Raw genomic sequence first — 18,638 nt, forward strand, 5'->3', positions numbered from 1 at the left:
GTGGTTTGGGGCGGGGGGCTGGGCTGGGGGGGTGGGGTAGTCTGAGAGTGAGAAATGTGGACCGAGGGCATTGTTGGAAAGCGAAGAGGGTGGGACTGAGTGGCACAAAAGGGGTGTATGTACCTGAGGGAGGGGCGAGGCTATTGGGGGACGAGTCTGAGAGCAGTGGGGGAAGGGAGTGTGCTGGAAGTTGGACATAATACAGAGGACTGGGAGGGAGGTCTGGAATTGAGGGTGAGAGGTGGGGTCGCGTGGTTGAGCGCTCAAGGGGCGTGGCCAGGGGATCCTTCTCCGTCGAGAAGGTGGGAAGGGGACGGAGTCCGAGAGCTGAGAAGGGGTGGGGACAGGCTCACCCCATGGGGGCGGGGAGGAAGGCGGGGCCTGGGGCCTGAAAGGCGGGGCAAGAAGCCTTAGGGCCTGAGTGCCGCGGAGTCTGAGAGCCGAGGGGCGGTCTTTAGAGTGCTGTCCCGGGCGCTGAGTCTACCGCTCGGTCTGTCCGCCTTTTCTTTGGTTGAGCCATCGGTGTGTCCCGAGGTGCCGCCGTCATGGAGTCGTCCTCAGGCCTGGTAAAAAAACCTGCTGCCCTGTCTCGTGTCCGTCTCCCGTCCCCTCTCGCCCCCCTCTCCCCACTAGCCCACGCGCATCAGTCCCCACGGCCAGGTTCGGACTGCGGCCTGAGCCCTGCCTTGCCTTCCCACGCCGGGATCGCCAGGCTCAGCCCGCTGTGAGCTGCGGGGACCGGGGACCCTCCTCGAGGGAAGGGCCGTGGCGACGGCGGCTCCTCCCTCCCCCAGGCTTCTGGCTCTGCCCTTTGCCCTCTGCCTTTGGGCAGACCTATTCTGCCAGTCTATAGTGCCCTACCCTGGGGGTGGATGGGGACTGAGGGAGAACCCCTTGGGTGAGTGCTGATAGTGAGCAGGAGGCAGGACTGGGGACGGAAGCCCTGGGTTCTAATGCTGAGTCTGCCACCAGCAGTGACTATGTGCTCCACTTAAAAATCTTTGAGCTTAACTTGAGAATAATAATACCTGTAACACTCACCTTATGGGTGGCTTGAGGCTCAAATCAGATAATGTACGTAAATTGCTTTGCAGACTTTAAAAGTCATATAAACGTCAGTTTCCCCACCATTGTCAGGCTTTTATACATTCGTATTTTTTTGTTTTAAATTTATTTTTTTGTTTGCTACATTAACATTTCCCCATATGTACCTCCCTTCCTCTTCCCATTAGAGAAGGCATCATTGGAAAAAAGATATATGTATATTATATAAAACTATGTCTTGCTTATTTCTGTTTATCAGTTCTTTCTCTGGAGGTGGACATTCACAAGTCATTTTTCAAACAGTATTTCTATTTCTGCATATAATTTTCTCTTCATTCTTTTTGTTTCACTTCATAATTTATGTAGGTCTTTCCATGTTTTGTTTTGTTTTGTTTTGTTTTGTTTTGTTTTGTTTTAAAACCTTACCTTCTATCTTAAAATCAATTCTTTGTATTGGTTCCAAAGCAGAAAAAATAGTAAGGTCTAGGCAATGGGGATTAAGTGACTTGTGTAGGTCACACAGCTAGTAAGTGTCTAAGATCTCATTTGAACCCAGGACTCGCTGACTCTAGGCTTGGCTCCCAGTCTACTGAGCCACCTCACTCCCTGCCCCCCTTTCTGTGTGTTTTCAAAAAAATTAACCTGTTCTTTATTTCTTATACAAAGTAGTATTCCATTACAATCATATGCCATAACGTGTTCAGCCATTCCCCTACCCACAGGTATCCCCTCAATTTTCAATACTTTGCCACTACAAAGAGAGCTGCTATAAATATTTTAGAACATATAAGTTCTTTTCCTTTTTCCCTGATCACCTTAGGAAATAAACTTATAATGTTATTGCTGAGTCAAAAGGTATACACAGTTTTATAACTCTTTGGGCATAGTTCCAGATTACTCTCCAAAATGGTTAGATCAGTTCACAGTTCTACCAATGTGTATTAATATCCCCATTTTTACACATCCCCTCCAACATTTGTCACTTTGCCCTTTTATCATTTGAGCCAATTTGAGACTCAGAAGATGGTATCTCAGTGTTATTTTGATTTTCATTTTTTCATATACTTATATACTTATATACATCTGCTAAAGAAACTGCAACCTAAAGTAGGGGCAGCTGGGCTAGCTCAGTGGATTGAGAGCCAGGTCTAGAGACGAAAGGTCCTAGGTTCAAATCCGGGCTCAGACACTTCCCAGCTGGGTGACCCTGAGTGACCCATTGCCTACTGGTTGTGGTCCTATGCTCCTAGAATGGAGTCCCAGGATAAAAAAAAAATATTAGCTTTGATTTCTTCATCCAAAAATTACCTGTTCATATCTTTTGACCCTTTGTCACCTGGGGAATGGCTTGTATTCTTATAAATTTGTCCTCTATGAGAAACTGTCTATGAAATCCCCCACCCCCATTTCATCTTTCCTTCTAATTTTGACTGTTAGTTTTATTTGTGCAAAACCCTTTTAATTTAATGTATTCCATTTTTCATCTCACACTGCTTTCTCTCTTGTTTATTCATAAGTTATTCCTCTCTCCATAAATCCGAGAGGTAATATTTTTCCTGTTCTAATTTTCTTATATCTCCCTTTATGCCTACTTCATGTATTTATTTTGATCTTATCTTGGTAAATAGTGGCTATTGGTCTATATTTAGTTTCTGTCAGATAGCTTTCTAGTTCCCCCCACCAATTTTTACCAAATACTGAATTCTTTTTTTTTTTTTTAAATAAAAACTTTTACCTTCAGAGTGTGTGGCTCCAAGGCAGAAAAGTAGTAAGGGCTAAGTGACCAGGACCTCCTCTCTGTGGATCTGGCTCTTAATCCATTGAGCCACTTAGCTTCCCCCCAAATAGTGGATTCTCATCCCCAAAGTTTAGATCTACATTTTTGTCAAATACAAAGTTACTCTAATCTTTTTTACTATTGTTTGTTTGTTGTATATACATTCAGTTCTATTGACCTACTTTCTATTTCTTAACCAGTACCAGATAGTTTTGATCATTACTGCTTTATAATAGAGTTTAAAATCTGCTACTGCTAGACTTCCTTCCTTTATATTTTTTTTCATTAAGTCTTTGCTGGTCTTGACTTTTTGTTCTTCCAAATGTATTTTGTTATTTTAAAAAATTTAATAAAATAATTTTTTGGTAATTTAATTGGGATGGCATTGAGTAAATATTGTTATTTTAATTATATTGGTTCTGCCCTCCAATGAACTATTAATATTTTCCCAATTGTTTATATCTGACTTTATTTGTATAAAAAGCATTTCACAATTATGCTCAGATAGTGCCTGGGTTTATTTTGGCAGGTATACTCTTAGGTTTTTTTCTTATCCATGGTTATTTTAAATGGGTTATCTTTAAATATTTCTTCTTGCAGGACTTTGTAGTCAATATATAGAAAAACTGATGAATTTATGTAAATTTATTCTTATCCTACTACTTTGTTAAGATTCATATTTTCAACTAATTTTTTAGTTTGAATCTCTAGGATTTTCCATTCATATCATCATGTCTGAGAAAATAAATAGTTTTATTACCTCTTTAACCATTCTTATTTCTTTAATTTCTTTTTCTTCCCTTATTGCTATTGCTGGCATTTCTAATACAGTATTAAATAATATTAGTAATAATGGGCATCCTTATTTTATTCCTGATCTCACAGGGAATATTTGCTGATAATTTTTGTTGATAATTTTAGGTATACACTTCTTATCATTCTAAAGAAAAATTCATTTATACTTATGTTTTCAAGTGTTTTCAAATAGGAATGAATGTTGTATTTCATCAAAAGCTTTTTCTGCATTTATTGATATAATCATATGATTTTTATTACTTTTGTTGTTGATTCAATCAATTATGTTAATAGTTTTTCTTATTTGTATTTTTAGGAAAGCTATTAAATCTACATTAATACTCCAGTCAGACTGTAGGCCATATCTATCCAACACTTGAAAACATTAATTCCTAGATTTTATGATATGCTGGAGACATTCAGTATCACAAAATAAATGCCAATAACCATGGAGTGAATGGATTTTTTTTTCCATTTTCATTAAAAGTGTGCATTTACAAGAAGAGATATTAAAGTGACCTTCTGTATACTTCCTTGAATGCTTGTACCTTAGAGAGATGCATATCTCAACTAATTCAAATCCTAACTCTGATTTGTGCCTATAAACTCCCTCACCAGTGTCACCAGAATTATACTTTTATATGAAACAAGTATTTCAAATGATGTGTTTGGTGTCATTTTACACTCAAAATATTATACCTATCTTGTTTCCATTAGGGTATCGATCAGCTTTTTTTTATTTCTTGGGTTTGGAGATCTTGCTCAATATATCTTATCTGCCATTATTGTATTTACATAGGATGCCTCCCTTTTGATTGCGGTTTTGGTAGTTGGTGCATCAGTATTACTACTGTCTTTAAAGAGCATGAGATCCCCAAAGAAGAAAGACATGATCACATTACTGGATCCAAATACAAAATACTCACTGCCCCTGATTGAGAAACAGGTAACCTTTTGTGTCCCTGAAGTTAACCAAATATTCCCCCCTGCTAGGACCTCTAGAAATGGAGGGTTCTTCTTTCTAACTAGTTCATAGGAGCTTTGGAAACAGAGAACATTTGTTGGGTATGTTATCATAGGGATTCTTTTTGGGTATGAATTGAACTAAATGACTGCTAGAGTCCCATACAACTCTCAAGTTCTGTGATTTTGTTGTTTGGAAGGAGATGCTCATGATGAGGAATTGGGCTATGACTGAATGTACTGTCCAGGGTTTTCCTGGGAACATGGAACCCATTTGAATTTTATCATGTAATCATCAAAACCTCCACTGTTCTTGTCCCACGATAAAGGGCTCTCCATTTGGTAGAGACAATATGGCTCAAAATTGAAAAGAGAGTTTGTATTTAAAGGCCAAATTTTCTTAACCTGGGATCCTGAAATGTGGGGTTTTAAAAAATATTTTGATAACTATTTCAATATAACTGATTTCCTTTGTAATTTTATGTATTTCATTTTATGTGTAGGTTTATCCCTAGGTTTTACCAGATTGCCATGATGCATAAAAAGGTTACAAATCCATAGGTTAGAAAATAATAGAACAGATCTAGTAATTTTAATAGGAATGAGTATTGTATTTTATGAATTTTTGCTGACTTCTAGGAAGTTAGACTTTTTGTTACCTATGAAAAATGGCAGAATTTCCTCCCTCATCTATAATTCTCAAGATTGTGTCAGAACTGGAACCAGGACTAGAGATTGAATTTTCATTTTTTTAAGAAGGTTCTAACCTTGGTCCTTTTGGCTCTAGGCTGTGTATTAATTTGTGTGCTTGGATTTTTGTTGGCTAAATTTCTTGCTGCCCTGTCTGCCAAGGGGTTGAATTGCATGTGAAATGAGGTGGTGAATGTGATTTCTTGCCTGTATCTTTAGAATACAAAAATCCTTAGAAATACAATCACAACCTCACATCATCTGTATAAGTGTGTTCATTTTAATAAGTTCATTTAAAATTCTGAGCCAAACATTGTAAAGTCTGCAAAAACCTGATGGCAAGATTTTCTTCTTTGATGGACTTGGAAAGAAGTTGATCCTTTGACAATTATGCTTAGCTACCTGCCAGGTAGCTTTCCCCATATATATAAATAGATGGAAATTTATGCTTTTGGAGGCTTGCTTTTGAATAATACAGTACCCTACACTGTACTGGAATGCAGAGCACTATAAACACTGAGAATGATGGAGTATTCTTATGTTTTCTCTTTGTTTTTTTTTTTAAACCCTTAACTGCTTATTGGCTCATAGGTGGAAAAATGGTAAGGGTGGGCAATGGGGGTCAAGTGACTTGCCCAGGGTCACACAGCTGGGAAGTGTCTGAGGCTAGCTTTGAACCTAGGACCTCCCGTCTCTAGGCCTGACTATGTTTTCTTTTTTATTAGGAAATCAGCCATGATACCAAGATGTTCCGGTTTGGACTTCCTACGTCAGATCACATTTTAGGGCTCCCCATAGGTAATAATAATGATAATACTTGTGATATCTTGTTCCTCTAATTCAGCATTTAAGAGCCTACTATGTGCAAAGTCCCATGTACTTTCTACAGTGCTTCAACACATAGAATTACAGCCAAAAGGCACCTTAAAAATCCTCTAGCTCTCTTGTTTTCAGAGAAGAAAGCTGAGACTCAGAGAGATTATCGCTTGCTCAAAATTACATAAGAAGTTGATAGTCAGGATTCTCTGGTTCTCTAGTACTTCACGCATTTCATTTAATGTGATTCTTTTACTGTCCCTGAGATGGAAAGATCCATGAGATAGCATGTCATTCTACATGTGAGCAGAGTGGGCAGGGCAGTGTGGCAGCTTGGATATTTTAAAACATTGGATTATCATTTGGAGTTAGTTTTCAGTGGATTCTAGGGGTGTTGCTTTTGTTTCCTGCAGATTTCCTTTTGAATTCTTCATTTTACAGATGAGAGAACAGAAGTGCAGAAATGAGAATTGAGAAATGATTTGCACATCAGGGATCATTAAACCTAGATCTCCTGACTTTAGTCCACCATAAGACACTATCACATAGTATAATCCATTTTTAATTTCTTAAAATGTTTTATCAGAAGCAAGGTAGCATAGTGCTAACAACAATAACAACTGATATTGATATAGCACTTTAGTTTCCAAACTGCTTTGCATACATTCTCATTTGATCTCACTTACAACCTTGAAGTAGATACAAGTATTTTTTAAAATCCCTTACCTTCTGTCTTCATATTAATTCTAAGAAAGAAGAGTGGCAAGGGCTAGGCAGTTGAGGTTAAATAACTTGCCCAGGGCCATGGCTAGGAAGTATCTGAGGCCATATTTGAACCCAGGTCCTTCCAACTCAAGGCCTGGCTCTCTATCCACTGTGTTACCTAGCTGCCCTGTTTACAAATATTATTCTCATTTTTCATGTAATGAAACCAAGGCTCACAAAGTTCAGGCAACTTTCCCACGGTCATACAGCCAGTGAGTTTCAGAGGGAAGATTTGGACCTCCCTCATCTCTTCCTTCAGTTCCAGATTGCCTTAGTATCTCAGGGTCTGGGGTCTAGTCTTAGCTGCCACTTAACAGCTATGTGGTATGGATCAAGTTACTTCCTTTCTCTGGACTTGAGTTTCCTTACACGTAAAATGGGAATAATAGTCATTATCCTTCTGGCCTTTCAGAATCTTGAGCATCAAATGAAATACCAGGCATGAAAGTGCTTTGTAAATGGCAAAGCATCCCTAAATAAATGGGAGAATGACTTTTTTAGCATATCTAGGTGGGATAGAGGAAGAATAGGAGTGTGAATGGGGTTAGAGAAAGGCCAGAAAAAAATAGGGAGAGCAGAAAGGAGCCATCACAGTTGAAACGTGTGGCTTTATTTATCCACAGCTTTTTGGGGGAAATGGGGCAAATAATTGATAGCTATTCACTTAGTGAATAGAAATGAGTAAATTTCATGGAATGAATTGATCCAGATATTTCCCAGATTTTATTCCACTCCATGGTTCTACTTCCTCCCTATCCTCAATTCTTCTTAGAGCTGCCTTCAAGGAATCAAAGGATGTCAAATATTCTGCCCTCTTTCTGGTAATGGAACCAAGAGGCACTGACATGGCTGAAGGAAGGCCATCAGAGAACTGCCTAGGAAGCATGTTGAAAACTTATGCACTCAGCTGAGTAATTAAGAAATGGGTTAATAAAGCAAACTACATTCTGTTTTTAACATACAGGTGGAATACTAGGAACAGGACAACCAGGACTCCAAGGCCTTTCCAGAGTCCTCAGAGGCACAGATAAGAGGTTATGCAAGCTGCTCACCCAGCTCTGATCTCTATCACTCATTTTTTGGTAACATGGGCAGGGAAAGACCTCAGCCTTGCCTAAGCTGGGTGATGGAATTACATCCCGACACTGGCCACTAATCACTCCCTCCCATCACATCCCACCAATTAGAAGGGCTCAAAGCTAAGGATTCTGAGAGCTTTTTGTCCTGTAGCTGCAGAGCTCTAAGGAATTCTGCAATGGACTGTTTGGATGGGTCTGAGGAAAATCCAGCTTAGATTATATGACTAGTTCTTATAGTTTGATGCTAGTAATTGTTCAAAGCACTGAGACTTAATGGGGAGGGTGAGTCAGGAAACATGTTTTAAAATCCTAAATCAGGTGGCAGGAGTAGTTTGAGGCCAAAGGTAGTGAGTTCAGATGCTGAGTCCCATGTTCTGTGCCAGCTACTACCAAAATATATGGATATCACCAACGTGCATGACAAGTTCTGTGATGGCCATAGATGATATACACATGTATCACCTTTTCCAGGATAAGCCAGTTCTGAGTTGGCCATGGCAACTAATTAAAACCTAACATTTGAACAGTACTTTGGAGTTAAAAGTGTTGCACCATGACCTTGCACGTAGTAGGTGCTTAATAAATATTTGTTGTATTAAAATGAAATTTCATATCTATTATCTCATTTGATTCTCAAAATATCCCTGAGTAGGGCTAGATAGGGACAATTATTCCCATTTCGCAGCGGAAGAAACTGCACTTCTGAAGTTGAGCTGATTTGATCAAGAGGAATTTGATTTGAATCAATGTGACCTTCAAGGGACAGAGCTGGGGTTGGCCTCTGAGATCTTCTCTGAGCCCTCTGAGACCCACTAGTCATCTTGTATCTTTTTACATTTACATTTAGTATCTTCCATGTGTCTGCTTAAACAAAGTCATAGAATGTTAGATTTGAAAGGGGCTTTGTAGAGATTGGCTAGTCTTGTTTTGTTTTTACAGGGCAGGAAACTGAGGCCTAGAGAGGGGAAGTACTTACCCAAGTCCACATAACTACTTATTGGTAGGGCTGAGACTAGAACCTAAACCTCTTCATGCCCATTGTAGTGGCATGGCCAGTGTCAGAAGTCAGTGCTTTAAGTTGTTAGAAGAAAAGAATTTCATTATGAAGTTTTCTCTTTTCAATAGGGATACTAGTAGAAGAGTTATAGATAAGACCCATTCTCCTTGGCTCCAGAGGACAGAACTAAGAGGATTGGGGTAGAATTTACAAAAGGATAGATTTCAGTTTGCTGTAAGTGAAATGGAGCGCCTTGGGGGCAGTGGCTTTCCCCTCCCTGGAGCTCTTCATGGAAAATCTGGTTGACCACTTGTTGGATTTATTGTAGCTGAGATTCTTATTAAAGTATAATTGGGGAAAGATGGCCCCTGAGATTTCTTCCAAAGCCTACATTCTTTGATTCTGTGAAATCCTTTTTACCTTTCTGAGAATTCCGAAAAAGATGTTTCTTTGCAATTCCTCTTGGAGATTTGCATTCATGTTCATTAAAAAAAATAAAAAGGTTATCCTCCACCAAACTCACTTTGTATTTTTCTCCTCCTTTAGGTCAACATGTTTATCTCTCTGCCAAAGTCAATGGCAATCTAGTGATCCGAGCCTATACTCCTGTTTCCAGTGATGAAGTGAAAGGCCACGTGGACCTTATTATTAAGGTAAAAGTGGCAGCTATGTTTTAGCCCAGGTGTGAAAAGACAGAGAAGTTGAAAATGTATATTCTGGTGAACCTGCCAGGCATTCATGGAGCTGCATTATTCTCCTGATTCACACAAACTCTGAATATCTACTGAAAGGACACAGGAACTAAGTCTGAGAATATTTAATAGCAATTCTGTGCCTAAACGTGATGTCATTCAAAATCTCTGGAGCTCATATATCTGTCTCTATGAAATATAAAACAGTATAAACATAACTATTCTGAGCATATACATTTAGTACAATGAGCTTTAAAATAGCTTTTCTTTTAAAACTTACAATAAATTAAAAATGTAATTTCCAAAGCCATTCTGCTTATTTATACTCAACTCCTGTAATTTTTTGAAAAATGCTTCAATGAAGACTTAAAGAACTGTGATCAGCGCAATGACCAGCCATAATTTCCAAGTGCCAGTGATGAAGCTGGTTGCGTAGCAGTAGAGGTGATGGACTCCAGGATTGCATAATGAAACATATTTTTTTTAATGTAGCCAATGTGGGAATTTGTGTTACTTAACTAAATATATTTATTATAATGATTTAGCTTTTCTTTCTTTCTTTTTTAATTCAGGATGGAGTAGGAGAATAAAAGTCATTTAACTGACTGAAAAACAAAATTTAATTAAAAAGAAAACACTTCAGTGGCCCTCTTTTCTTTCTTTTCCCAATATTCCCTTTTCTCTCCCCCTTCTGCTCCACCCCCCCACCAGGAAAAAGAAAAAAGAAAAACACAACCTTTGTAACAAAGATGCACAGTCAAATAAAACAACACCCCCAAAATGATCATATCCAGAAATGTATATTTTCTTCTGCATTACATCTCATCAAGAAGTAATCTTTTGGAATCATGATGGGTAATCAAGTCTTCCCAGATTTCTCTGAAACAACTTCTTTTATCATTTCCTTAGGTCACAACAATATTGCAATCATATTCCATAATTTATTTAGCCATTCCCCTGCTAATGTGCATCTCCCTAGATTCTAATTCTTTACTATAACAAAACATTAAGTATTGTTGGATGCATAGGCCCATTTCCTCTTTCTTTGATCTCAATGGAGTATAGGCTTAATAGTGGTATCTCTGGCTCTATGGAAATGCACATTTTAGCGACTTTGGGCATGATTCCATATTATTTTACAGAATGGTTAGACCTGTTAATAGCTCCAGTAGTTGAGCATTAATGTGCTTATTTTCCTAAACAAAATTGTCATTTCTCATTTTGGTCATCTTTCCTAATCTCAGGGGTGTGAGGTAGAATTGCTGAGTTGTTTTAATGTGCTTTTCTCTAACTTTTAGTGATTTGGAATATTTTTTCATGATTATTAATACCTTTAATTTTTTCTTTTGAAAACTGCCTGTTCGTATTGTTTGTCCATTTATCTCCTGGAGGATGGATGTTGTTATTATAAATTTGAGTCAATTCCTTAAATATCTTGGATATGATACCTCTGCCATATAAAATTTTTGTCCAGCTTTATGTTCTATCTAATTTTAACCACCAGTTTTAGTTGTGCAAAACTTTTTTAGTTTAATATAATCAAACTTGCTCCTTTTATCTTCTTAGATTCTGTCTCTCCCTTGGTTGGTCATGGACTCTTGCCCTGTCTATAGTTAAGAAATACAAGTTTATCTAACAGTGAAAATAACCATAGAATGGCTACTGTGGGAGCAGCTAGGTGGCTCAGTGGCTTGAGAGTCCAGCCTAGACCCCGGAGGTCCTGGGTTCAAATTTGGCATTCTGACCTCTGATACCTCTTAGTTGGGTGATCCTGGGCAAGTCACTTAATCCTTATTGCCTAGCCCTTACTCTCTTCTGCCTTGAAACCAGTATACAGTATTGAGTCTAAGATGGAAGGTAAGGGTTATAAAAAAAAAATCAATGAAATTACACTGGTATATACCACAGAGTCTTTAATAGATTAAATTATCTGGGCAGTCAGTATTTTTATAAGCAGATATCATGGTAGAGTTATAATAGTTGCTTTGGCTATTAACAGGGTTTGGGACCTGAAAATCAAAATGGCCTTGTTTTCTAGGTTTACTATAAAAATGTGCACCCTAAGTTTCCTGAAGGGGGGAAGATGTCCCAGTATCTGGATAACATGAAGATAGGCGATACCATCGACTTCCGAGGGCCAAACGGGCTCCTGATTTATAATGGACAAGGTACTCGTGCCCAAAAAAAGAGTTTCTTTTGTTTTCCAGGCTCTTTTGGGTGGGAAAATGATGGAGAATTTTCTGAGACATTTTCATTGTTCTGAAAAATACTAAAATAACGTGAGGTTAGAATCACAATGCCCAAGATTGTCACTTCAGGAAAAATGTTCTATTTATTCTTTTATTCATTCAACAAAAATATAATTTGTGCCTGCTGTATGCATGACTGATTCTGTGCATGGTGTTGTAATGCCTGGCAAGTTTTGTATTTCCTTCTTTACATAATTGTGGGGCCCCTGTTGGTGTCAGTGAAGACCCTTGCTATTTCCAGCTTTTGCTCTATCATGTTCCCTAATGCAGGAAAGTGGAAGAGACTGTTGGTGCCTTTTTTGTTTTTTTATTCATTCATTCATTCATTTATTTATTTGATTTAGAATATTTTTCCATGGTTACATGATTCATATTCTTTCCCTCCCTCTCCTTCCACCCCCCTCCTGTAGCCAATGAGCAATTCCACTGGGTTTTTCATATGTCACTGATCAAGACCTATTTCTATATTATTAATATTTGCATTAGGGTGATCGCTTAGAGTCTACATCTCCAATCATATCCCCATCAACCCATGTGATCAAGCAGTTGTTTTTCTTCTGTGTTTCTACTTCCACAGTTCTTTCTATGGATATGGATAGTGTTCTTTCTCACAAGTCCCTCAGAATTGTCCTGGATTATTGCATTGCTGCTATCAGAGAAGTCCATTATGTTCAGTGGTTCCACAGTGTATCCATCTCTGTGTATAAGGTTCTCCTGGTTCTGCTCCTTTCACTCTGCATCAGTTCTTGGAGGTTGTTCCAGTTCACATGGAATTCATTCAGTTCATTATTCCTTTTAGCACAATAGTATTCCATCACCAACAGATACCACAATTTGTTCAGCCATTCCCCAATTGAAGGGCATCCCCTCATTTTCCAATTTTTTGCTGCTCTAAAGAGTGCAGCTATGAATATTTTTCTACAAGTCTTTTTCCTTATTATCTCTTTGGGGTATAAACCCATCAGTGGGTATGGCTGGATCAAAAGGCAGACAATCTTTTAACGCCCTTTGGGCATAGTTCCTTTCAGAATGGTTGGATCAATTCACAACTCCACCAGCAATGAATTAATGTCTCAGTTTTGCCACATCCCTTCCAACATTCACCACTTTCCTTTGCTGTCATGTTAGCTAATCTGCTACATGTGAGGTGGTACCTCACAGTTGTTTTGATGTGCATTTCTCTAATTATAAGAGATTTAGAACACTTTTTCATGTGCTTATTGATAGTTTTGATTTCTTTCTCTGAAAATTGCCTATGCATGTTCCTTGCCCATTTATTAGTTGGGGAATGGCTTGATTTTTTGTACAATTGATTTAGCTCCTTATAAATCTGAATAATTAGACCTTTTTCAGAGGTTTTTGTTATAAAGATTTTTTCCCAATTTGTTACTTCCCTTCTAATTTTGGTTGCATTGGTTTTGTTTGTACAAAACCTTTTTTAATTTAATGTAATCAAAATTATTTATTTTAAATTTTGAAATGTTTTCTAACTCTTGCTTGCTCTTAAAGTCTTTCCTTTTCCATAGATTTGACAGGTATACTATTCTATGTTCACCTAATTTACTTATAGTTTCCTTCTTTACATTCAAGTCATTCACCTATTCTGAATTTATCTTGGTGTAGGGTGTGAGATGCCGATCTAAACCTAATCTCTCCCATACTATTTTCCCAGCAGTTTTTGTCAAATATTTTGTCCCAAAAGCTGGGTTCTTTTGGTTTATCATACACTGTCTTGCTGAGGTTCTTTTCCCCAAGTCTATTCCATTGATCCTCTCTTCTGTCTCTTAACCAGTACCAAATTGTTTTGATGACCACTGCTTCATAGTACAGTTTTAGATCTGGTACTGCTAGGTGTTGGTGCCTTTTCTCTGTCACCTCAATCCATCTCTTTACTGGTTTGCCTTTCTGGGGCAGTGGGAAAAGGAAGTACTTTGTAAGATAGTCTGAGGAAAGTTTGGGGTTGTAAGTGTTATTTCTATTCATTATTTGCAGGTAACCTGGCAATTAAACCAGATAAGAAGAGTGACTCTAAGATGAAGTTTGCCAAGAATTTGGGAATGATTGCTGGTGGGACAGGTAAAGCTTCACTTGGGATGGCATACTGCTATGAGGAGCATTTTTTAACTAAATGTTTTGAAATATCTGTCTGGAATACCAAGCTTAAATCTGACTGCAAATCTCCTTTGACTCGCATGGATAGCCAAGTTTTAGGGTTGTCCCCTAAATCACTGAACTTTACAAAGACTTGGAGTTCAAGGGCTAAGTTATGTGTGGAACCTGTAGTGTTTGCATCCATTTCAGCCACACAGTCTTTCCTAAAGATGTGCCAGCTGCCATCACATGTTTATTCAGAGGGACAGACTGAGCGGGCCTATCCCTATTCCTTGTTCTAGAGCTATACTTGGGGAAAGGGAAAGGATCTGGATTATCCTTTGCATCAACAAAACTGCAATGAGCAGATTCTTCCCACTTGTAACTTAAGAAGGAGGGACATAAATGAAGGTTAATAGATGGTGTGTGGAGCAGTGATGGGGCCCAGATTTCCTTGGGTTTGAGTATTTGGATGGCACCTATCTATCCTTTTTCTGATTTCATTGAATCAAGAAAATGAAAGAAAATATTTTCTCGGATATGTTCTAGGAATAACCCCAATGCTGCAGCTGATTCGGCACATTACCAAGGATCCTAATGATCATACCAAGTGCTCCCTTATCTTTGCAAACCAGGTGAGGCGACAGTTCATTCCTTCTGTTCACTCTTCCTGCCCTCAGAAGTCGTGAGTATGAAGCTTTAAGTAGGGCAGGAATGATCTTTAGACTGTGCTTTGGGGTTTGAAGGTATTTTAGTTTGGGGCCTCTGGCTTCACTCATTCAACAAACCTCCAGGGAGGGGCTGCTTTGTGCAGAGCTTTGGAGGGAGGTGGGGTTCGGCAGAGGAAGGGCACTTTTAGCCTTTTGTACAAAATACAGCTGCCCACAGTTGGTGTCTCTGCTTTATCTCTGCTCTTGATTCTAAGTCTTCTGCAGACTGACTTCTGACCTAAGCATTCAATGGAAAATTTTTTTCCAAATCAGTAATGATCTCCAAATTGTCAGATCTGGTGACCTTTTCTCAGTCCTCATCCTTCTCAGTCTCTCTGCTGTTTTGACACTGTTAACCACCCTCTTCTTTTGGACTCTTGTTTCCTCTCTAGATTTTTGTGACACTTTCTCCTGCTTCTCCTGCACCTCTGGTCACTCCTCATTCTCCTTTGCTTTTTCATTATCCAGGTCGTACTCATTAACCATGGATATACCCTCAAGTCTCTGCTGTGTCTCTTCCTGTCTTCTCCCTCTATACTCCCTGCCTTGGTGATGTCCTTAGCTCTCATAGATTAAATCATTTTTGTGGATGATTCTCAGATCTCTATATCTCCTACCCTCTCTCTGAGCTGCAGTTTGGCCTCTCCAATTGCCTCTTGTGCCTCTTGAATTAGATGTCTTGTAGCTCCTCAAACTCAATATCTTCTAAATAGAACTCATTATCTTCACTCCCATTGCTCCCCTGTTTCTGCTGGGCAGCACCCCCAGGTCTTCCAGTCACTCAGATTCATAATCTGTGTCATTCTTGGCTCCTTGCACAGGCTCCATACCTCACATCATCATTTCTACCTTCACATCATCTCTTATGTATGTCCCCTCTGTCCGCTCACACAGCTGCCACCCTGACTCGGGCTCAGACCACATCTGGCTTGGACTATTGCAGGAGCCTCCTAATGGGCCTCCCTGCCTCCCTGCCCTCCAGCCACATCTTTCATTTGATCACCAAAGTAGTCTTCCCAAGTATGCCATTAATGAATGCCAGTGGCTCCCTATTCCCTCCAAGAGCAATTCTAAAATCTTCTTTTTGGCTTTTAAAACCATTAACAACCCAGCCCTTTTGTACCTTTCTTGCCTTCTTATGCTGTATTGTGTTTGTTTTTGCCTTTCTCTGTATCCCCAACTCTTAGTAGGGCCTGACACACAGTAGTGGCTCAGTCAATGCTTGTTGCTTCATTGAGTACTAAAGAGCTTAAAACATCTAAATCTCTTCCTCCCCTCCCCCTGCCCCGGGTTCCTTTCTCACCTTGTGTTCCAGCCTCTGCAGTTTACTCAGTTTCTCTCCTCCCAACTTGCCCACTCTTTTCCCACATTGACTTTTGCCATCCTACCCACTTTACCTTTCATTTTTCATTCCTTCAAATCCCCAAAGGCTTCCACAACAGCTGCTAAAACTTCATCTGATTTTTCTTATTTGAAATACTATATGAGTCATTTGATCTTTCTACCTAGGGAATAAATAGAAACAGGAATTATGCTCATTTCTTTACTGGGTTGACTTTAGTCAGTATTTGGTTTTGACATACTATTGTTGTTTTTACCAGATAGATCTCTTTCCTTTCTAATATAGAAAGAAAAGGAAGTTTCCATTCAGCTTTTCATATTAAAATAAGATAGATAAATTTAAGGGTCCACGAGGTGGCACAGTGGATAGAAGACTAGGCCTGGAGATGGGAGGTCCTCGCTTCAGTTTTGGCCTCTGTCACTTCCTGGCTGTGTGACCCGGGACAAGTCACTTAACCTCAGTTGCCTAGCCCTCCCCGCTTGCCTTGGAACTGATACTTGCTATTGATTCTAAGACAGAAGAGGAGGGCTTAAAAAAAAAGAAAAAAGAAAAAAATCAGTTCAAGTGAGATAGAGTGGCTCCTCTGGGAACCTTTTTGAAGGCTTTGCAATATTGAAGCTACTATAGAGATGCTTTAGAGGAATTTGTGACAAAGTCCTTCCAGACCTTTGGGTGCCAGAGTGCTCGGGTTCTGGGTGGGCCTCGTCTCGCCTCCGGGGGCTGCGGGAGGATTAGAGCGAGGGGGCCTCCGGGGAGAGCTCGCCTCTTCTCCTGGTGCTTCCACGCCTCGCCCTCGGAGGAGACGCCGGCGCTCCATCCATGGGCCGCTCTCCCACGGCTCATTGTGGCGGCGTGGGCAGGAAGAATCCTGGACATGCTTCTTCAGTGTGGATCTTTTCCCCAGACTGAGGAAGACATCCTCCTGAAAGCGGAGCTCGAAGAAGTGGTAAAGAGCCATCCGGACCAGTTTAGCCTGTGGTACACCCTGGACCGGCCGCCTAATGGTAATCCCTGCGTGTTGCCCTCGGCGAGGAGCGGTGCCAGAGTGGCTCTGGGTGCCGGGCCTGCCCCTGCTACCACCTTCCCCACTAGCAGGCGAGGCTGCGGACTCAGCGCTTTCGGAGGCTCCTTCCGCCTCTCGGGGCCCTGCTCGTGCCCATCTCTCCGCACTCTCACTGCTTTGACTTGCTCAGGCCCCGAGGTTTAAGGGTTCCCAGCTCAGCAGGGACTTTTGGCCTACTTGAAAGAGCTTCGGGTCCGTAGGAGGGAGGAGCATTTCAGGGCCCTCCGCAGGATGTGACAGGTTGAGTCTTTTTATCTCCTCTCCCCATTAAGTGGCGCAGAGGTACCTTGGCAAGGCCCAACGGGAGTCGTTGGCATGGGAAAGCAGGAAAAGCAAGCGGAACACCTGGCGAGGCCAGTTTCCCAAGCCCTGCAGTGATCAGTGCTGCAGGATCTAAAATGGAGAGCACGCCAGCTTCTCTTCCCTGGCACTCTCCCAGGCCTACACACGGACGGGCCTCCCTCCGGGCGCTCCCCAGGGAACCCCTTGTTAGCCCTCGATCCGGCGACAGAAGCCTTAGAGAAACCTTCCCAGAGCCGTAGTCAGGGAGCCCCATCGCTGTTAGCACCGCTCTGACCCAGCCCTGCACTTTGGTAGAGCCCCAGTTTGGAGATAATTTCTCATTAAACTCACCAGTGTCTCCTCTGATACCGTTGCAGATTGGAAATACAGCTCCGGATTCATTAATGCGGACATGATCAAGGATCATCTCCCACCACCAGGAGACGATACCATGATTTTAATGTGTGGTCCTCCTCCGATGATCCAGTTTGCCTGTCAGCCCAACCTGGAAAAACTGGGCTATGCTCAAGACATGACTTTTGCCTACTAACAAATTCCTGTTACAATTATATTGTATGCTGGTACTTTTTGTATTGAACTTCAGAATATCTTGTTCAGATGATTTAGTCTCTTCTAAAATAGTTTGCTTTTTAAAACATTAAAATAAACCATTTTCAAAGTTGTCTTCTCTCAGAGTGAGTTAACAAGATTTAAGTACACAAAATCTCTTTCTGTTCCTGCCTTGTTATCTTGCCTGAGATTTCTGCATGCTCTTGGTTCAGGGACCAGAGCCTGAGAAGCTGCATTCAGGTTCATTATTTTAGAGAAATAAACTTTGTGTAAAATAAAATTTAAAGTTTTGTGCGTATTATAGATGCATGCAAACCCTCCACCCACAATTCAGGATTGTTCTTTATCAAGAGTTTTGGAGAGTTAGAAAGCTGTTAGTCTTTTATGAGGGTTTTTTTTAGCGTCTTTTAAAAAAAATCTCTACCTGCCATCTTAGAATCAATACCATGTACCGTGTTAAAGCTAAATTTAAAACTCTGGTTCATAGTTTCCATAGAGTTTGTTAATATTTTCTCGAACCAAAGAGCCTAGAGATAGAGGGAGATGGAAGCCTTTTCTAACCTCATTCTAGTCTAGCCACGTGGCACGCCACCTCATGGCTCTCAGCCAGCATCCTGCAACACTGCCGTTTATTTCTCCTTTATCCCGGATCCCTTCCAGGTCATTGTGGTCACTTCACCTGCAACCTATGTTTAGAGGGCTCTCATGTGACA

At 40.3% G+C, this 18,638-nt stretch overlaps 1 protein-coding gene across 1 annotated transcript; it reads left to right on the plus strand.

Moving 5' to 3' along the window:
* The first annotated feature begins 475 nt into the window (after positions 1-475).
* On the plus strand, positions 476-18,205 carry LOC123251108 (NADH-cytochrome b5 reductase 2). Its single transcript, XM_044680286.1, has 9 exons — positions 476-566; positions 4,416-4,562; positions 5,995-6,067; positions 9,473-9,579; positions 11,657-11,786; positions 13,860-13,943; positions 14,508-14,593; positions 16,915-17,014; positions 17,733-18,205. The coding sequence occupies exons 1-9, from the start codon at positions 546-548 to the stop codon at positions 17,903-17,905; spliced, it is 921 nt and encodes a 306-aa protein (XP_044536221.1). The 5' UTR covers positions 476-545; the 3' UTR covers positions 17,906-18,205.
* The last annotated feature ends 433 nt before the right edge of the window (positions 18,206-18,638 follow it).

The sequence above is a fragment of the Gracilinanus agilis genome, chromosome 6, assembly GCF_016433145.1.
Source record: "Gracilinanus agilis isolate LMUSP501 chromosome 6, AgileGrace, whole genome shotgun sequence".
Lineage (NCBI taxonomy): Eukaryota > Metazoa > Chordata > Mammalia > Didelphimorphia > Didelphidae > Gracilinanus > Gracilinanus agilis.

Excerpts from the sequence above, each read along its gene's own strand:
- LOC123251108 (XM_044680286.1), top strand. The coding sequence starts at position 546 with ATGGAGTCGTCCTCAGGCCTG. Across the intron at positions 4,563-5,994 it reads TGCCCCTGATTGAGAAACAG|GAAATCAGCCATGATACCAA; the intron begins GTAACCTTTTGT and ends CTTTTTTATTAG. Across the intron at positions 17,015-17,732 it reads CCTGGACCGGCCGCCTAATG|ATTGGAAATACAGCTCCGGA; the intron begins GTAATCCCTGCG and ends ATACCGTTGCAG.